General features: G+C 44.5%; 1 protein-coding gene across 3 annotated transcripts in view; it reads right to left on the bottom strand.

Moving 5' to 3' along the window:
- Positions 1-5,171, bottom strand: part of DMRT1 (doublesex and mab-3 related transcription factor 1) — a 61,546-nt gene extending 56,375 nt beyond the window's left edge. Inside the window, exons 1-2 of one of the 3 annotated variants that reach the window (XM_048051715.2) lie at positions 4,782-5,171; positions 1,732-1,915 (exon numbers count right to left, since the gene is read on the bottom strand). In XM_048051715.2, the coding sequence (XP_047907672.1) occupies positions 1,732-1,915; positions 4,782-5,084 (487 nt within the window). In that variant the 5' untranslated portion in view covers positions 5,085-5,171. The remainder of the gene's footprint in view (positions 1-1,731; positions 1,916-4,781) is intronic. The other 2 variants (XM_048051717.2, XM_048051716.2) reach the window with 2 other exon arrangements.
- Positions 5,172-21,332: the final 16,161 nt, after the last annotated feature.

The following is a 21,332-nucleotide window of genomic DNA, read 5'->3' as shown; positions in this document are numbered from 1 at the left end:
TCATCAGGCAGCCTCAGAGCCTGCACGCATGTTCACTGGTGGCATTAAATTCATATGCACGAGTAGTTACACAGAATTCAGGTGAAACTACCAAAATTAGTTGGGCCAGAACTTCACATACTGCAGATGCTTAAAGGCTAAGCACAATTTTCAATTTCCGTTTGGGTGCCTAGAAACAAAATTACGAACTCAACTTCGTATTCGTTCCCACATTCATTCATTTCTGGCAAACAAAGCTGACCCTGCCTTGCTTTGTGCCTGGAATCAAATCTTCTCTCTGGAGATGAAGCTGTGTATTTTAAACGTTGTCACCTACACACAGTTATTCAGTAAAATGGTTGAGAAACAATGTATTTGAATTGCTAACAAAAATCTACAGTAAAAAAACAATGGCTGTAAAACATTTACAATTACTTTAACTAAAAGAAAAAAGTGAACTCAAATGATTTTAAAGTTAGTGATTTTCATGTTTTCAAGTGTTTATACAAGCATGTGATTGTATAAAACTTGTTTAATTAGTAGTTTTCATTAAAGTATCATAATTTAATTCAATTTAATAAAAAATATTAAAGTAGAGCTTATAAAGTAAATAACTACGGACATTTAGAAAACATTAAGATCAAAGCTTATGCAAATTCTGTTGACAGTAAGACAATTTCAGTTTTTGGCCTTTCTGTACAAGCAAGGGTTTTCTTGTTCTGAGTTACACGGCATCTCTATACATTACTGAATATACTACTTTAATCTTTAGTCAGTTTTTTCCATCACTATAGATAAAGCACGCAGTAACCCAAATACAAAAGCAGTGACTGTGTTGATTCAAAGGTGACAGTAACATGATTGCAATAATGAAAACAAAAAAACAAAAAGCTATGTATTGTTTTATCAACAAAACTTCCCAAAGAAATTCCTCTCTATTGGCCTGAAACTGCCTGTCTGCAACAGATGCAACAAATCCATCTGACAAGGCTTTAAATGGCCTCCAAGACAGAGCTGCGTGACAGACACACCTATGTGCTGTCCTTTTATTAGTTAATGCAAGGCACTGTCCACTTTACAAGCATTTTTTTAAAGCCAGATGTGTATTTACCTGTGTTATTGGCATCAGTACAGATGATAAAAAATTAATTAAATTTCCTTTTCCTTTAATTTTTTTTTCTTCCTTTTCCTGTCTATACAACAGAAGTCAAAGATGTCATCTTCATTTTCGTATATATTTAACTGCTCTATCTATCAGGTATAAGCTCTGCACCCAGCCACACAGAACTGATGTACCACCACATCAAGACACATACAGGAGGCAACTCTCTGATGTCAGAGCTAATGACATTACCTACACACCTAGCTTCAGTTTTGAAGAAGATAAAGAGCCAGTCAACAAGTAGTTGCCAGGACCATGGCAGAAGCACAGAAGGAAAAATATTTGAGGAGAAAGGGGAAAAGCTCCCTGTAAATCACCACCTGAAGGTATACACCCCCGGAAATTCAACACAGTGCTAGTCTTATTCAAATTTATTTTGATTTTCAAGCAAAAATAACAAAATAAAATATGAAAGATTGATGCTGGGTTCCTCCCTTTTACTAACCATGCCAACAGCACAATAGAGTTGTTGGAAAGGGGACTCCACAACACTGCCACTGTAGACAGGGGAAGAAGGTGAAACAGCAGGCAGGTGTAATTAATGCCAGCTCCTGCCCCAAGCAGCGAGCTGATCTCTCCCAGCACTTTACCTGATGGCGTGCTAGTTGCTGTTGTTGCTGTACTCGTGGAGTGTGTAGGGTTGCTGCTTTCCAACAAGAGACAAGAGCTCCCACCACCATTCTTCTTAATGAACTGCTCTGGGACACTGGGCAGGGGTACTGGGTGGCTGATTCCCAGTTCCTCTTCCTGAGCTTGCTGTCTTCTCAGTGCAACCTGGGAACAAGAAGGCAGATGTAGGGCATGTTCTCTGACTTGAGCACAATTTGTAATGGCAACAGGCAAGACTCAAACTCAAGGCTGTTTTTGTTTCTTGGTACTTTCTAAAGTGTTGACAGCATGATCCAAACAGTGAATACAGGAAGATATAAAAGAGATCATAAACCTATTTAAAAGCAACCACTTTTCCACCCAAGCATATGTGAACAAACCCATGAAATGCCGGTGCCATCTTCTTCCAATGAGGTCACATTAAGGCTGACTGCATTCGTGCAATACAGTTGCTCTTGGGTGAAGGATATTGACAAAAGCATAGACCCACTCCTCTCTGCTGATAAACAGCTCCTGCGGATAAGAAATCACCTTTCAGGCTTGCTGTGCCTCTTCATCTTAACAAGATAACTCTTTATGAGTGCTTATACTTGCAATCTGTTGCTCTGTCCAAGCCTGCTGGGCTGCCTTGCTTGCTCTTGGTTGGAAATCAAGGGAATTTCAATACACGGTACAGTACACACAGAAAGCTTTCTGGCAGAGGCACACAGAAGGCAGGGAACCACCTTGCAAGCACTTCATCAAGTGTCACACACATTGCATGTAGCTGGCCACGTCTGGTGCAGCAGCAGCTCCCCACTCCTTCCCCAACACTGATGCTGCTCCAGAGCCTAGTCTGCATTAGCAAAGCCCACAGACAATGCAAACTCTGGACATGGGTGCAAACAAGCCACATGCAATGCTTACTGAAGATTCAGAGGGTAAAGCGCACCCCTTCTGCCTCACCTGAACAGGCAGGTTGGTTTTGCACAGCCATCCACCTATGCCAAGTCCTGAGACACTGCCAGGCAGCGCAGCTTTGTAGCTATCCACCATGCAGCTTGCCACATAGCAACTGCTTTGCATCTGCATCTGAACCATGGAAATCTGTACTAGATTGCAGACCGTGATCATGGGCTTCTTCTGCAGGGAATTCTCCTGGGTAATTCTCTGGGATTTGCCTCTGTTACCTAGCCATGTTCAACAGCCATATGCTCCTACTACGGATGTGTAATACCATCAGAGAAATTAACGACAGCTTGTAAAATACGTACGTTCAAAACAGAGTGTATAGATGTGCAAACACTATGGGATTTAGTCCCTTTTTTTTGGTTTGACTTCACAAACCAATAACCTTGACCTGCAAAATTCCACCAGCACGAAGGGGCTTACTGCAGAAATATATCAAAAGGGGGAAAGACAGACTTTCAATGTGCAGCTCCTACACAGATAAGGTTCAGTGAGGGAGGCTTTCAAAACCACTTTCAAATACTAGGCGGGGAAGAGAAAGCCCCCTCTGCAAGGGCCAGCTGGAAAGAGGAATTCATGGTGTGAAAGGAACTACTGGGCGGCAGAACTACCTGTACAGAAGGGGACAGCTTCACAGGGGAAAAAAAACCCTGCTTCGTTCTCTCTTCCCTGACGGGGTCCGAAAAGGGACCCATGTTTATTATTCCACGCTTCACACCTGGCAGGGAAAGCACATGTAACTTTGGCATAATCCACTATTTCTGGACTGCTATGGTATCAGCTGGAAGGAATTACTTAAATGAACCAAAACTCCCCGCGGATTCAAAGGAATTTTAATCTAACTGCATGGAATAATTAAATAAAATTATTTTTAAAAAACGGGGAAGGATTTCATGGAGGGCTACTAGGAGTTTTAGTCTGGCATTGGGACACTCATTTTTTGTGGGATTGTGAAGTTCTGAGTACGCACGACCTGCGAAGCGGGTCCATGGGTCTGGCATCCCTGCCTTTAATTGTACCAGTAAGTCCTAGCACCTTCCAATTAATCTGTTTGAAGGGCTCTATTTGCGTGAATCGGGATGTGCAATCCCACTCACAGAGCTCACGCACGTTAGCCGTATCACTCCCAGGACTCCTCATTAATGAAGTTTTCAACATAAGGCTCACAGGGACTAACAGAGCCTCGTTAAACATTATCAGAGAGAGCTGTGACTTCAGAGGGAATCACTAATGAATACAGTTATCTCTGCGCAGAATTGGATGTAGTTTGGTTTACCTCCAAACACCAATGATTTGCCATTTAGATTTAAGGTTAAAAGCTGTAGGCAGCCCTGCGTATACAGAGCCTCTCCATGAAGTATTAAGAAAGTTTTTAAACCGCTGTGTAGAAATATTTTAAAGAAATAGAAAGAAAAAATTGTTTTCTTGGAAACGAAGTCATCAAGAGCCACCTAACATAAGGTCAAATGGATATACCGGATCTGAAACTAGGAGTGGAAAATATTGCCACTAGCTACTAGTTGGACGGACAATTATTTAGTTAAAAACAAGTTGTTTGACGGACAATATAAGTAACGTAATGTTAACTAAAAGCCTGCCCCTCTGAACGTTTTAGAAGGGTGCAAGCGTGTTTAAGTTTTGGTGAGTTTTAGTTTTATAATAAATACATATTCAGACGCGTGCAGAAGTCCGCTGCCAGCCACTTAACTCCTGCACGCGTTTCCATGCGGAAAAAAAAAAAAAAAAAAGTTTAATGTATTTATTTTTTTAAGGGTTACGTGACGGAGTCCAGCTTCGCCCCCTTACGCCCGCCCGGTCTGGGGGTCGGCAGGGCCAGCTGAGCCCCCCCGGCCGCCTGGGGGCCGCCCGGGACCCCCGGGTCGGAGGGGAGCGTGCTCCGCGCGGCCGGGACGGGCAGGGCTGTCCGGGACGGGCAGGGCTGGCTCTCCTCTGCCGGGCGAGGCTGGCTTTTCTCCGCCGGTCACCGCTCTCGTCCTCCGGTCACGGCTCTCCGCCGCCGGGCAGGGCTCCGCCGCGCCGCCCCGCCGCCCGCCCCGCGCCGCGCCCCGCGGCGTCGTCTCACCTGCGCTGCCATGACCCGCTGCCGCTCGGCGATCAGGCTGCACTTCTTGCACTGGCAGTCCCGCCACATGCAGAACCGCTTGTGCCCCTTCAGCGGCGACGAGTAGCCGTGGTTGCGGCAGCGGGCGCACTTGGGCAGCCGCGGCAGCTTCTTCCCCGCCGCGGAGGAGGCGGCGGAGGCGGCCGCGACCCCCGGTGCCGGGGCGGCCGCCATTTGGGCCGCCGCCTTGGCGAAGCCGCCCGCCTTGTCCGCGGGGCCGGGGGCCTCCGGGGGCTTGCCGAACGCCGGGGAGTCATTGGGCATGGCGGCGGGGGTGAGCGCCCCGTCCCGTCCCGTCCCGTCCCGTCCCGTCGGTGCCGTCCCGTCCCGCCCCGCCACCCCTGGCGCTTTGGCGGGCGGCCGCTGCCCGGCCTCGCCCCTCCCGCCGCGGCCCCCTCCGCCCCCCTTGGGCCGAGCCCTCTCCCCCGGGAGCAGGCGGCGGGGCGGGGGGAGGCTGCCCGCTGACCGGCGTGCCTGGCCCGGCCCGGCCCGGCCCGGCCCGGCCCGCTCCGGGAACCCGGCGCTTCGTCCGGCCGCAGAGCCGGGGCCGGGGTCCCCTCCGCCGCCGCCCGCCCGCGGGTGCAGAGGCGCTGGGGTCGGTGCTTGTGGGGGAACACGGCCGCCGGTAACTCCGGTGCGGGTTTAGACGGCCAGAGCTTTGCCCAGGAAGATGCTTTTTTCTTCCCTTCTTTGCATAGGCTCCCCTTCCAGCCTGGCGCTCTGTGATTTATAGACCCCTGCAGCTCTACAGATATTATTTACAGTATTAATATTTCCTCTGTTACACCTTTAAATCTTTCCGGGCTCGACTTCAGGTGACGCTATCTTCATGCCGAAATGAAACTATTAAATTACATCTCAATCTAAGATGAATGACAACTGTCAGATGAGTGACTCAACAGAGATGAAGCAGAAAGCGCCTGAGATTATGTGAGGCTGATTTATAAAGATTGCATAAAGATTTCTATAACCCCAGCTTCATGACTCAGCATATCAGATGGTAATAAGTTACAGTAGGTAGAAATTTATTTCTGCTGGAAGAAGCCAAGGAAAGCTTCTCCCTCTTCTACATCAGCTATCTCCCTGCTAATTCCGCTCAGGCTGAGCCTCTCTCCCAGTAAACAACCAATGCCAACCCCAGTCAAAGAAAGCCTCTGTTCATTCTTGCTCGATACTTTGAATTACCATTCGCTAAATAGATTTTAAAGAATTTATTTTTTTTAACTTCACAGTGCAACGTAGGAGACATTTGTGGAGCTTTCCAGCCGCACGTTAAAATACTCCTGGTAAGCCCCAGTCTCAAGCAGCCAAATAGTCCTCAACTGAGGCACCAGCAGCAGAGGCAGCATCTGGAGAGTGTTGGCAGGAGGGTGTTAAAGTCACCGGACTCACATCACTCTGCTGGGATTGTCTCTCCTGGTGTCAGCAACTGCACATTTTCCTGCAAAAGGGGAAAGTGAACACAACCTTTACTAGAACAAAAATTATATATTCTCACTATGCAACAGATGGTGTATACCACTAATGTTTAAGTAAGTGAAAAATGCAAACAAGCATTCCTAGCTTCCTATGCTGAAAAGTGAAATTGACCCCTGAAAGAAACCATCCAAGATCTTAGCCTGTAGGGGCATTGATTAGGCTCCAAAGTTGTTGACAACGAGCATGTCAGTCTTGAAAGTGGAATTCCAGCTTGTGACGTTCTTCTGCAGGTGGCTGAGCCTTGACAGGGACATTTCCAGACGCTCAAATGCAAATCGTCTTGAAGTCAATTGAAAATTCAAATGGAAGAGGAGACGGAAAGGAGGGTAAATCATCGGAACAAGGAAGACAAACAAACAAAACCAAGGTATGAAGACAGGAGAAGAAAAAACACATCAGAAATGGTGGGAGGAGGAAGAGAAAAGCTAAAAGGAGTGAAAAATGAGAAAAGAGAAGAGAAGCACAGCATGTAAAGGAGGCAAAGATGGACAAAGGAGAAATAACAGTGGTCACCAGCTGCTTATATATGACTTTTCACTAGAAACTAAGCGGGACAGCCACACTCAAAGATGAATCACAAGATACAAATAATGCAACAGTTCAAGATGAATATTAATTCAGCTGTCTTTCACGTAAGTAGTATTTCATACTCCTGCTTTTCCGGACAACTGCACAGATCCCTGTTATCCATAATGTTATGAAACCTACTGGTAAGGAACAAAATATTAAAGTTGTTAGTAGTACTAATCTGGTATTTTGTGTTCTGGATGAATGCCACTGAAATAATGAGGTGCCTGCTGAATACAAGTACACAGCCAATCCTTTAACTATGAATTCCTTTGTTTTAGTTAGCTCAAGCCACACTTTGAGTATGGTTTTAGTGTGTAATCTGGTTTGTCCTTTTTTTTTTTTAAAAAATGGGTGTTTGGTGAGTATGTAAACGCATTACTGGGTTGGCTGTCCATTGGACTCCTGCAGGAATAGGAGATGGTTGTTAACAGTTCCAACACATATCAGAGCAATCTCCCTGCAAGTCTTCAGGAAACTATATTCATTTATTTAACGTAAGTCTGGGTGCTTCTAATTTGAATCCAACAATGATGTTGGTGACTAAACATCACTGCTATTTCCTGGCACCTTTGGAAGTAAGGAACTGTAATTAATGTTTCTGGTGAAATATCATAAGAAGAATCAAATGACATTTTTGCTTTGTGATTTGGTTAGCTGGTAGCTATCCTTTAGCTTAGACATTTTTGCTCAAGTCTTCAAGCGTTGCTAATGCATGTCTTTTGATGATCCCTTGCACCTAGAAAAAGTCTTATTTGCTAACAAAATCATTGTCTGGAGGGACAGATGTGAACAAGCCATGTCGCCACCACCACATTTGGCATGACTGAGCATCTCAGTAGAAAGGCAACAAATTCAGAAGACCCAAATCCAACACCACTGCCTGCAAAGCAAAGACCATTAGTTTCACCAAAGTCAGCAGGGCTGAGTGCCATTCAGTATCTTGCAGGGCATGTTTCCCACATAAAAACTGACCATCCTCTTAGCTTCCAGAAAGTACTCTCTGAGTGCGAAGGAAACTGGGATGAGATTGCATTGCTTCTCTATGTTCTGTGGCTAAACCAAGAGTTCCTCTTTCTAATGCTATTCTGAAAAAAAAATATATATATATATAATAAATATATAATTCATAGTCTGGAATTCTGCACTGAATGAAGAAACTTAATTATTTAAAGTAACTGGAAAACGTAAAGCAATACTCCATGGATTAGCCATGAAGGAGTGTAGTTCTCCCCTTTTCTCCATGCCCCTGTCATAGACCCCTGGCTTTGTGCCCCAGCAACATGGGCATTGCACTTACAGACCCTGTGGTCACCTCTTTGCAGCAGCCTGCTGAGCAAGGGCTGAACACAGCCAAAAGCAAAATGCTATTGACTCAACATCATTTAGTGTCCCAGTTACCCACACCTCTTTTCATGTGACTTCAATCCTCCATGTTATTCTCCATATCCCAGGCTTATGAATTGCCTGCATCCGCTGGATCTGATTGTGTTTTTTTTTTGTTTTTTTTTTTAACCTGACAGTGAGTCAAGCCAGAGCAGTTTCACCCTTTCTTTGCAGCAGATCTTTTTGACTCTCAGGCCATTTTACAGACCATACCACCAGGGAGTTATGGCCTCCCGACAGCACCTCAGCAAGGGTAAGGGACAGAAGATAAAGCAGTCGCACTGCCTATGAAAACATCAATGCGTCTGTAAAATTCTGGACAGTTAGAACAAAATACCAAGAGACAGCCAGAGGGAGTCAAGCAAAGGAATGAGATGGTGCCTTCACGTTCCCTTGAGGCACTGGCAGCAGCTGTGAGACTCCTTGCTACCTGGCTCCTCGTGCTGACTCCTAGCTTTCATCCAAAGCTGGAGGGCTGTGGATGTCTTGGCTCTGCCACACAGCCATCCTGTCAGCAGAATAAGGAGGGGTACCGCTGCCCCTATCTCCAGTCCTGGAGCTATGTCAGTCCACATGTGTCGTTTACTTGTGTGAGCAGTCGGCCGGTCTGCCTGTGCATGTAGCTCCCTCTGTGAAGGCAAGCATCTGCTGGAGTGACAGCCCAGCAGGGCTGTGACAACTATCCAAAGTTTACTTCACATAGCCTAAAGATACTTCAGGAAAAATCCAGTAGGTGGCATAAATAAACCATGCACTTTTTGCAGTTTTACATGTATACTTGTGCAGCTCTTCTCTTTCTTTCATTCATTCCTTATTTTAAACCTCCGTTAACTTACATAAAAGCTAAAGTTTTGCCCCCTGGCTCATAAAACACAATCCCACTGGAAAAGTTATGTATTCCAAGCACAGAATTTTCTTGATACTTTCTGACAGCATATAGCTATTTTTTTGTCTCTTTCTGTACTCATGCTTTGATAATTTCTGCATACAGGTTACCACAAAAAGGTAAAGGTTTCTTCTGAGAACAGGCTGATCCAAACCGGTAGCTTGCATTGAAATGCCCCATATTTAATGGGTTTAAAATTGGCTCAAGTGTTGTCAGCTTAGGCACTTTTCTATGATAGTATAATAGAGCGTTGGCACCAGCCGCATTGCTCAAGATCTCTGAAATCTGATGATCCACTGGTAGCTTTTGCTAAAAATCCATTCAATTAAACTGTCTTCATTCAGACAGAAGCTTCTGAGCGCTTCATTCTTCCTCGGTCCAGAAAAATGCTTCTGTGTACCTACAGTACCTCCCAATTGCTTATTTGTGCACCCAATGATTAGTTTTTCCATGGTTAATGCAAGTTAGATGTTGCTTTTATGTTTCTAGGGCACAGAGCTTTCAGGTATCTGGAGCCCCAATGTGCTACTAGGAGAGACCCTGTGGAGAGGGTCCACACACAGCCTTTAACCAGCGAGTACAGGGACATCTTGCTGCTTCAGTCTGAAAAGCTGCTGTTCTCAGCTCTGCTGGGAGAGACCGACGGTTGTTGGCAGGCAGTGTGTGAGCTCTTCAGCACACTCAGTTCACATTCTCTTCTCTTAGCATAAATCCAGACCCACCCAGGGGATCCTCCTCCAAAAGGTGCAAGAAGGGACATTGGCAGGGGACAAGGAACAGCATGAAACCTATCCCAAACTAGAGAACAACAGATGAGAGCCTGCCTGAAACAACAGGTGGCCCTTCACCTTCATTGTGGCAAGCCCAGCCATGATGTTGGCCCACAGTGCTCGATAAAAACCCAACTCACTGGAAACAAAACTCACTCCGTTACATCATGCCAAGCACAATACAAAAACAAAGGAGTTTCCAAGTACAATGAAGCAAATAAAATGGATGTATGTCATGCACAACGTCATGGACAAATGCACATTTGTCATATCTATTCTGCAACTAGTTTTTCTAGTAACGGGGATAAAGAAAAGGAAAAAAAAATGATAATTCCTTTCACTGAACACCTGCATTCTGTGTTTCTATATTTCTTCACAGAAGTCAGAATCATTTCATTGCAGATTTAAAGGCTGAAGAGAATATGCTGTCAGCTCCTTGGAAATTTCAGTCATGGTTAATAACTGACTTTGGATAGCTATCTGGAAGCATTATTAGGTGCGACTTTTAAAATAGAAGTAAAAAAGTGAGTATAGGGAAACCACTGGATTGCTTCTTCTCAGTCTTCATTGTTCATTTTCAGCACACTTAAAAATTAATTGGATCCAGTGACTTAGAACATTGAAGACTCTTGCATGACTCATTAAGCTGACATTTCTAACATTTGTAATTCACACTGTAAGAATGATAGAATCACATAAGCCATCTATATGTTTGAGCTCCTTTCATCAGGGTACGACTACTGCAGGGAATGCCCTTAGTTTTGAATATCATCATCAATTCAGCTCTAAGACATCTGTAATGGAGCTGAGTTTGATAGACTGCCAGAGTGTGACAAACTCAGTTCCAGCCTCTTAAAACAGGCAACACAATTAATTGCTACTTTTTTATTTATGGTCTTTAATCTTTTAACGGATACAGTTAAATTCCCACTTCATTGAGCAAGTCCATTGGTATTTAAAGGAACAAATAGATCATTTCAAATTATAAAGCACTTGCTTTATTACCTACATTTTTTTAATTGTGCAAGATATTATTATTTTACATTCCTTATCTTAAATAACCTAAAACTGATGGAGTTTCAGGTTTCTGAGGGATGTCTCCAGCTATTTTTCAAAGGTGACTGAAGGGCCAGTTTTTGCTTTCTCTAGTTGATTGGCTACCCAATTTATTTAATTGTTTGTGCATGGTTATTTATTGTTCCTAATTCCCATGCTTAACTAAAGTAAATGTATTGTTACAACAGCCTTCTGTGAATTTATTTGGGGGAGAGTGTCTGGAAAGTTGTGCAGAGGAAAAGGATCTAGAGGCGCTAATCAATGCTCGCCTGAACATGAGCAGGCAGTGTGCCCAGGTGGCCAAGAAGGCCAACGGCATCCTGGCTTGGATCAGGAATAGTGCAGCCGGCACGGCCAGGGAGGTGATCGTCCCCCTGTACTCAGCTCTGGTGAAGCCACACGTCAAGTGTTCAGTTTTGGTCACTACAAGGACATCGAGGCCCTGGAGCATGTCCAGAGAAGGGCTGCGAAGCTGGTGAAGGGCCTGGAACACAAGTCCTGTGAGGAGCGGCTGAGAGCACTGGGGTTGTTTAGTCTGGAGAAGAGGAGGCTCAGGGGAGACCTTATTGCTCTCTACAGCTACCTGAAAGGAAGGTGTGGGGAGCTGGGGGTCGGCCTCTTCTCTCAGACAACCAGTGATAGGACTAGAGGGAATGGCCTCAAGTTGCGCCAGGGGAGGTTTAGGTTGGAAACTAGGAGACATTTCTTCTCAGAAAGAGCAGTCAGGCATTGGAATGGGTTGCCCAGGGAGGTGGTGGCATCACCGTCCCTGCGGGTGTTCAAGGAAAAGTTGGATGTGGTGCTTAGGGACATGGTTTAGTGGGTGACATTGGTAGTACTGTGATGGTTGGCCCAGATGATCTTGAAGGTCTCTTCCAATCTTAATGATTCTATGATTCTATTTTCTCCTTTTTTCTTTAAATATAAGTAAGTGGAAAGTATCTTTTTTATGTAACATGCTGCTCTCATGGGAGCACATTTCGTTCTGTGGGACTTCCCAATAAAATCAGTCACTGTCTATAAGCAGTTTTGTGCTGCTCTTCCCTCATTTCCTCCCCCTTCCTGCATGCAGTCTTCTTCAAATCCACTGTGCAGATGCAGTGCAAGGGGACCTGGGGGTGTCAGAATTGCCTCCAGCCAGAGCGGAGCTCTTCCATATATTTTAATCAAAGTCAAATGACTGTTACCTAATCAGCCATGCTGTGAAACAACTTGAAGGGAGCTGCTGACCTTTCACACCTCCTAGCTGAGAAAAAGGTTTTCCTTTGGCCTGTCAGCCTGACTTTCCTCTCCTGCAGCCTCTTCCCTCTCTTGTCGGTGCCCTGGAGCCTCCAGAAGTCGGGCAGTTCAGAGGTGGTCCACAAACGCTGCAAACAGAGCATTAGATCTCCTCATCCTCAAGGGCTTACCCTCCTTCATGCTGAGAATCCATTATGGAGGAAGGATCCAGGAGATCTGGGCCCCAAAAGACCTACACCCGTCACAGACAGCTTTGTACAGTGCTATCAAGATAAAGATAATCAGAATGCCTAGATAGTTGGCTTCCTTAGGTAACAGTTTTCTTCTATTACTTGTATGTCAGTCAGCAGTGTCAGGGTTGATGATCTCTGTACATCTTATATGCACATTGGATAATTAGGAGTAATTGAGTTTCTCCAGTTCTATTGGCTTGAAGGTGCTAAGGAAGCTGACACATTGTTACAAATGATTTTGACTGCCAGGCTATTAATTCTAATTAGGCTGGCTTTGTCTAGACATGGAGCTGCCTTGTCAGGTGATGAGAATATTGTGTGGAATCTAATTAGTCAGACATTTTCATTTTCTGTCATCCTATGCAAACAATCTCTTGCAGATGCCAGAATAAAACCATTCAGGGTTCAGCTCTGCAATGCTGGCTAAGTTCATGTAATGATTCATGTTGCCTGAATAAAATCTATTTAATCTATTTAAATACCTTCAGAGTTTGAAATTGTAACAGGTAACACATAGTAAGGTTGAGAGTAGCTTTGCTGCATGGTGGTTTAAGCTATTATTTTCTCTTACCCATTTTTGAGAAACAAAAGGCTGGAGATTGCCTTTTCAATACTGAAAAGCTGCTTCTCAGAGTTCATAATAATGAACTATCTATCTGAGAAAATAGTTTATTAGGTACTTGAATATAGGTGGGGTACGCCTGTAAAATTGCACAAGTATTCATGAACACTATAGACCGTAACTGCTGTCTGTGGGATTCCCCATATTATAACAGCTGAAGGGTACGTATCGTAAGTAACTGTCTGGATGTTCACATCAGCCTCCTGATGTTGTGGTTCACTGGGTAAAGAACACATACCTTAACCAACTTAACCGACTTCCAGTAGCTGTTTATTCTTATGGGCTCCAATGAGACCCCTTCTATCATTTAAAACAAAACAAAACAAAACAAACCTTTAGAAATAAAATGAAAATTACTTAAAAAAAAAAAAAGTACTTGCCTGTTCAGATCATGACATCCTATTTGTTAAGAGTTGTAATGGAGTCTGGCAGTGTTGTTCCAGGAAGAGAAGGAAGAAGAAACTTCCTATTCAAAGGTCTCTAAAACATTACTAAATATTACTAACATTGTTAAGTTCAAAGGGGCACCACTGGACCAATTTAACGAACGCTAACGAAAGACACTGAAAATAATTGATGTCCAAGATCAAGTCAAATGAGGTTGCTAAGTTAATCATAGTTTATAGGTGGGTCAATGCAGGTGATGGTGATAGAGGGAGACTGCGAGTGCCCTAGCCTCAGAATGCTGGTTAACACAAGCCTCCTTCTGTCAGGGAACTGGAGGAACAACTTTCACACACTTGGTTGTGTTTTAATTTAATCAAAGCAGTGGGAAAGACAGTCACATTATGATGAGGGACTTGTTAGTTTACTTTCAATGCTGGAAAGAAGTATAGGAGGCAGAGATGGAAGTGAGTCACTTGTTTTTCTTGCAAATCTGCAGTTTGTGTTACATTTCGAGTAAAATTCTTCAGGATAGCTAGTTCCTGAGTTCACATAGTTCAGTTCTGGAACAGCATGTCCAATGCAGCTTGTTGTCATGCCCTTCAGTAATGCATACCAGCAGTGGACTACAGCATTTCTTGGACAGGCCTATGGTAGATAGTAGTCTATTTTCCTGTTTTATACCCATCTTTGAAGAACCTTTTCTTGCAGACTTAAGAGAATAATACAAAAACTTTTATTCAATTGGAAGACAGTTTTGATCTTGATCCTCATCTGTTGTAAATTATGGCAAGTGGCTCTTTTAATCTAGCTGTTGGTCAGGGTTGGTGAGGGACAGCTCATGTGTTTGTGTCTTTATCACACTTCAGCTGGAAATGGCACACCCAGGCACCAGAAATGTGTCTCTGTCACCATCTGGTATGGCAAGTGATTATTAGAGTCCTCAGAAAATCATCCTTTAATGAGAGGGAAAGTTTAATTCCTAGAGCAGAGGTAGATCACAAAGCCTGTCTCCTGGATAGCCCTCCTCATATTTTCTAGACCAGTCTCAAAAGACAAAAAAAATAATAAGCCACTCCTTGCGATTTTCTGGAAGGTAATGTCAGGCTCCTAAACTTCTTCCATGCTGAGATGATAGAGGAGCTTTAGGTTTTACAGTTTAGTGCTGGGTTACATGGCATGGTGTCTTTCTCTCTGTGTGGAGCTTACACTTCTGTTAGCAGTTGTTTTGCAATGATAGTAGTCACTCCTTCCCTTCCAAAGGCAACGCTGGGACAGAGGCCACAGCATTTTTCCAGCTCCTGATCCCAGATCTCAGGAGAATATTGCTGGGCCTCCTTGTAAGTACAAAACTCCAGCAGAAAGCAGCAGGCAATTAATTCAAAATTAAGTTAGAAAAAATAATTATCTAAGACCAAGACTTTATGTTTTCCTAAATTACATGGATGCAGGACTTAAAGGTATTCTAAGTAAGTTTGTGGATGACAATACATTGAAAGGAGCTGTTGACTCTCTTCAGGGTTGAGAGATCTTGACAGACTAGAGGCCTAGGCAACCACCAACCACATGAAGTTTAATAACTGCCAGCTTCTGCACCTGGAACAGGGCATCCCTGGCTATATGTGTAGACTGGGGGACAAGAGGCTGGAGATCAGCCCCACAGAAAGGGATCTTGGATTTCTGGTCGACAGCAAGCTGAACACAAGCCAGCAGTGTGCCCTGGCAGCCAGGAGGGCCAGCCCTACCCTGGGGTGCATCAGGCCCAGCACTGCCAGCTCGTTGGGGGAAGGGATTGTCCTGCTCTGCGCTGAGCTGTGTGTGTCCAAAGGAGGGCTACAGGGATGGTGAAGGGTCTAGAAGGAAAGATGTATGAGGAGCGGCTGAGGTCCCTTGGTTTGTTCAGCCCAGAGCAGAGCAGGCTGAGGGGAGGCCTCATGGCGGCCTGCAGCTCCCTCACGAGGGGAGCGGAGGGGCAGGCGCTGAGCTCTGCTCTCTGGGGACGGCGACAGGACCCGAGGGAACGGCATGGAGCTGGGACAGGGGAGGGTCCGGCTGGGGGTTAGGGAAAGGTTCTGCACCCAGAGGGTGGTCGGGCACTGGGACAGGCTCCCCAGGGCAGTGGTCATGGCACCGAGCCCACTGGAGCTTGAGAAGCCTTTGGACAAAGCTCTCAGACACATGGTCTGACTTTCGGGGTAGTCCTCTGGGGACCCAGGACTTGGACTCGATGATCCTTGTGGGTCCCTTCCAGCAATAACAGAACAGTAAAAAGATCCTCTGTTGTACTGGGTCTGGCTGGGATGGAGTTAACTTTCCCTGCAGCTGCTCTGCCTGCACCTGTATCTGGAGCAGCCGATGGCACCCCTGTTGTGTCTCTTAGACTCCCTCCAAACCCTCCAGAGCCAGCAGGGGGTGGGCAAGGTGTGGGGAGGGGACATCACCAGGGCAGCTGACCTAAAGCGACCAGGGGACATTCCTTACCTTGTGGTGTCACACTCAGCAATAAAAGGTGGGAAAGGGGAAGGAGTGGGGCAGGGGGGGCTCTCGTTTTGAAGACGTCTGTTCTGCCAAACAACTGCGTGTGTATTGAGGCCCTCCTTCCTGGGATGTGGCCGAACGTTGCTCATTAATGGGAAGCAGAGAATTTTTTTTTCTTCCCGATGTGCTTTTTTATTTATTTATTTCCCCCCTCTCTTTTGCCTTTTATTAAACTATCCTTATCTCAACCCGTGAGCCTTTTTTTTTTTTTTTTTTACTTTCCAGCATACTTTCTTCTCCCCCTCTTCTTTTGAAAAAAAAAAAAAAAAAGCCAGTAACTCTGGTTATTTTCCTACGAACGCATGCCAGCAGTGTTGGATCTATCCTGTCTGTAGAGGTCTCCCTGCTCCATGGACAGCTCACTCGAGAGGCAGCCGCGAGGGACAGCCAGACCCTGCTGGCCCTGGTGGCACGGCTGGGCTCCCCGGGGGACACAAGGGACGCTACGGGAAGGCACCGGATGATTTCGTTCACATGGATTAAAGGCAGGATGCAAATTCTTACCGGTAGCCTGTTTTCAGAAATGTGCAAACATACATGCTCAATTTCATGTATCTGTGTGTGTCTGCTCTGTCTGTTGTTGATGACCCAGTTTTGCCAAAACTCATATTGTTGTATGAAGGCCGGAATGTACAATTATCCTATGACACATAGACAGAGATGGCAACAAGCTCACATTAATTTGAAAACTCACTGAGGCATTTCAAGAACTAAAACGTGATGTTTGCAAAGCTAACCTGAAGAGCTTTCTCACCCTTAGCTGTATCTCTTTGCCCCTTTGGAAATCATCTGTACTGTTCACTATTTCCACAATCGCATACCAGGGAGTGTTTTACACTCCTTATACATAGGACTCATCTCTTAGCAAAACATAAGCATCCTTTGAAATTTCTTCCTCAAGTTCAACTTCCAACTTGTTAGCAACTGTTTTTGGCCAGGCTGATGGCAACAGCCTTTGTAGCCGTGTCCCTTGGGAGACACTGACTGGAAATGTTGCCAAGCTGCACTGTACCTTCAGGGTCAGGTGCCCCTCTGCTCCACCTGAAGAGAACTGAAAAAGTAATGCACGGACCATTTTTGCTCTCATTGCACTGCCAGCTCTTCTTTAATGTACTCTCAGACAAATTCTCTTTCCATGTTACAGCTTTCTTTCTCCCACTCCTACAAACATGCATTATTTTTCCTCAGTTGTTTGTCTGATTTTCCTAAACCAAATCTCATTTTATTATGAGATAAATAAACATTATTTATTATGTTGAGAGACATATTTCTAATGTCTCTCAACCTCTCTGTATAGCTTTTCCATTCACACACCTCCCAGATCAGCATCCACTGTGGAAGAAATTAACATGCTTCTTGCTCCTCCTGCTATTAAACCACCTCCTGCAGATTAAACCACCACAATAAAGAGACTCTGAGCAGATATATGTGGTTGGACTGGAAAATTCTCATGACAAATTTGCAAGAATGACTGCACTGTGTGGGGAATCCATTTCCTGGGCCAGCTCCTGCCTGCTCACACTTCCCCAGTGCCACAGGGTTGTAACTGGCAGGCCTACAAGTCTCAGTCACCCCGAGGACTAGAGAAAATTTGCTTATCTGGCCCAGAAAATGTCCAAGAGCAATGCAAAGGGAATCACAGTTTGACCGCCACAGACAGCAGGTGGCTTTTCATGCCTTAAAGAACGGTGTGATATGAAGGCCATCAAAAAGTAGTCTGCCTCTTTGCCCTGGTATGCAAATGAAATGGCTTATCTTCATCTCAGGGAAATTAGTGTGGCTGAATGTGGAATGTCAATGTTACTGGGGGAACATGAGCTACACTTTCAACTCTGGCTAGCCAAAGTTCTATGGGAAATGCAGCAAGGGTTTTTCTGCATCTGTGGCTAAAGCCATTAAGTGAAAAGCTGAAGAAAAAAATGCCAGTACATCTCCTAGAAATGTCTCTATTCTACTCCCATTCAGATCAGCATTTACAGCTCATACAAAACCCTCTGCACTGCTTTGAAAAAAAAAATGTTACCCCTTGTGTTATCTAAGCAATAATCCTGGAAATAATTGTAGTTATGTCTAGAAGACAAGGAGATTGACTTTTTTTATTCATGGCTGAATGTATTTAATAATCCTCAGTTAAGAGTATAATGATGCCTTTATTTACAGATCTCTACTGCAGAGGTCTCTGAAGGGCAGTTTTATATAGCAAGAATTATTTAAAAGGCAATTTATCTTTGGTGGCACTGGTTGTGTTGGCTAACCAAACAGAAAATGCACAGTAGTTGTTCCCAGTGAGAAGTGGCCAAGGGGAAAGAATATCACTCAACCAGGGCAGCAGAACAGTGCAAAGGAGCAGGTGGATAAAATGATACAGAAAAATAAAGCTCATCAAGCTTGCTGCAATGCCTGGCACCATCCTTTGAAAGGCTGCAGGTGCTCACAGGTAGCAACTGCTTGAAAACTCAAATTTTTTCTTGTTGCTCATTCATGAGCATCCATCAGGGGTGGATCATATGTGGAGTGGGTGTGTGCGTTGGGGAAAAGGCTTATCTTTTTCTCTTAATGTGAAAAGCTGGATGTGCACATCATTAAGGAAGCAGAACACTTCCAGCAGAGTTTTTGAGGCATTGGATTCATTAATCACCTATAACAAAGAACCATGTGATGTGTTGACCAATGTATGCATACAGCCGTAAGGCAGTACTGCTTCCAGCATGATTTACTCACGTGCTTTGTTCCCATTGCCTAAAAACCTGGCAGGAAAACAGATGTGCTCTTTCACAAACACTTTTAATAAGTTGCTACAATCATCTTTACCAAAAAAAAAAAAAAAAGTTATACTGTTTCCTGCAAAATATCTTATTCAGGTGTTCCCAAATATTCTTGCTGATAGCATGCAATTGCTGCTTGAGAGCACTCTCTCTTGTACTTGTTGAGAAGCAATGAGGTACTGATCTGTTGGATGATATACCAAACCAGCCAAACAGAAGGTGCAGCAGCTGGCAGAAATGGGCAGCAACCAGTTGGATGAGCTCTGAATGGACACTTCAGTTCAACATATGCATGCAGAGAGCCACAGCAGCCAAATTCAACTGAAATCAGTGGAGACTTTTTCATTGATTTCACCATGCATTAGGCTGTGAGTAGTGAGGTCAAACACTTTCACAATTCCAAAATGGATTATGAAACAAACCTGAATCTGGGATCCCCTTTCCTCTAATCTCTTTATAATCATTTCTAAAAATGTTTAATACAAAACCCTCTGTGCATGTTTTCTGACACTGCTCCTTGACCTCCTTCCTCCAGTTCTTGTTGCCTCTCAAGGGCAGACCAAAGCACCTATATTAGCCCTGCACCCTGGGGACACAGCCTCTGTTTTGATGCTTCTCCTTTTTGCCAGGGCAGGTTTGTCATCAAGCTTTCTGTTGATGAATCTGGATGCAGGCAAAGATAAAGTTTACAGACTTGCATACAGCCACAGAACCCAGTGAAGAGAGCTGCTCACAGCTGAACTGTGTGAGCGCTGAGCTGGCCAGATCTGCTGCTGCCTTTCAAAGGTATGAGGACGTCTGTAGCCTTTGGGCCTCTTCCATCCCAGCAAACAGAGCCAGTCCTGTGTGTCAGGGACTGACGCCAAGGCTTGCATTACTCACACCATGGCTGAACTGGACTCAGAGCAGCCAGACTTCTCATCCAAAAGCATAAGACACCAGGAGAAACAGACATAAAAGCTATTTCTGGAATAACTTCAGTTCTTCCAGTTGCATCAAGAAGATAAAAACTCCAAAAGTATGTCCTGCAAAAATGCCTTCTTTAGTCATTGCATTTAGATCAACAGTCTGTAGGCTAATTTCCATCACAGTAAAACTCAGTTCTGGTAACCGTCACTTCTTATCTGCTAGGGTGATTGCAAGCAGCACTCAGCCTCACTTAATGTGTAACAGTATAACTGAAAAAAAAACAGTGAAGTTCTTTATGGCCTTGAAAAAGTGCCAGAGCTTTTATATATTCACTGACAGTTGGAGTTCAAAGGTGACGACAATATCATTCTTGGATATACTGAGAGTCGATCATCATCTGATCTGAATTGAAAAACAAATGCCTGGGAGAGTGTGTAGGGGGAATTCAAGTCAGAGCTGGTATGCATGGTAAAACCCTTCATCCCAGCACCTGTCCAGCATTAGCAGGTGGAATTCAACTTGGCTTGCAGAGGGGATTGGTGGGTCTAAATGTTTTCAGGATCCTTCTAACTATTTCCTGGGGAAAGCCCTGACTTTCACAGTGTCAGCTGCTTCAGGTGTTAACCTCTTGGAGACAGGAGAGCCATCAAAGAGAACAAAATGCTAAGTAATTATTGTTATTATATATTTATTTATTTAAGTTGCTTATATTGCTCAATCCACTGTGTCTCCCCTCACAGAATTTTAGGTCAGATGACAGAAGGCATTCCCTGACTTTGGCAAAATACCAATAGACTCATAGAATATCCTGAGTTGGAAGGGACCCACAAGGATCATCAAGTCCAACTCCTTTGTTTGCACAGGACCACCCAAAAAATGGGTGCACTCGATCCCACTGTCTATGTCAGTAATAAAGCTATTAAATACTAGCAGCCCCAGGACAGACCCCTGAGGTACACCACTCATCACCGGCCTTCATGTGGACATAGAGCCACTGACCACCACCCTCTGGGTGCGACCTTCAAGCTGACTCCTTACCACTGCATGGTCCACCCAGCTTTTCTTATGCTTATCTTCAGGTAAAAAGACGTATAAAGTTATGTTTGGTGACTCTCCGCCACTTCACACTTAAGTCATGGAACCAGTTATTTTAAACCCTTCTAGGGTGATTGCGTGCCCAAGACTCCCATCGAGCTGTGGTGGAAGAGACACGGACTTGCACCAATCCAGATCACAAGAATCATGGCCCACTAATTGGAAATCTAAATTAACAGGTGTTTCAAATCCTTTTTAGCCTCAGGCTACAATATATACAAACATGCATGTATGCAAATGAACCACTGTAGCAGTGTGGTAGTACAGCACCAAAAATCATTGTTTGAAAAACTGTTTTGGTGGCAAAGAGGTGTTGGACATGCTACTGTGAAAGGTATTTGCAGCAGCAATACAGAGACTTTGTATTTTTTTTGTATTTTTTGTATTTTGTATTTGTATAGAGGAGGACTTTGTCAGATGACTCAACATACTCTTTAACAAAGTCAGACTTTGGAGCGTAATCTACAGGCTTTAAAACTGCTGTCATGAGATATAAGTCGGCGCTAAAAGTATGACTACTTATTTCCTTAAGGAAGCACAACTAAGTGGTTGCTGGTAAAACCAGTGCAAAATAAAAGTTATA

The sequence above is a fragment of the Anser cygnoides genome, chromosome Z (genome assembly GCF_040182565.1).
Source record: "Anser cygnoides isolate HZ-2024a breed goose chromosome Z, Taihu_goose_T2T_genome, whole genome shotgun sequence".
Classification (NCBI taxonomy): domain Eukaryota; kingdom Metazoa; phylum Chordata; class Aves; order Anseriformes; family Anatidae; genus Anser; species Anser cygnoides.
The sequence above is the reverse complement of the archived record's forward strand: the minus strand, read 5'-3'. Positions and strand labels throughout refer to the sequence as shown.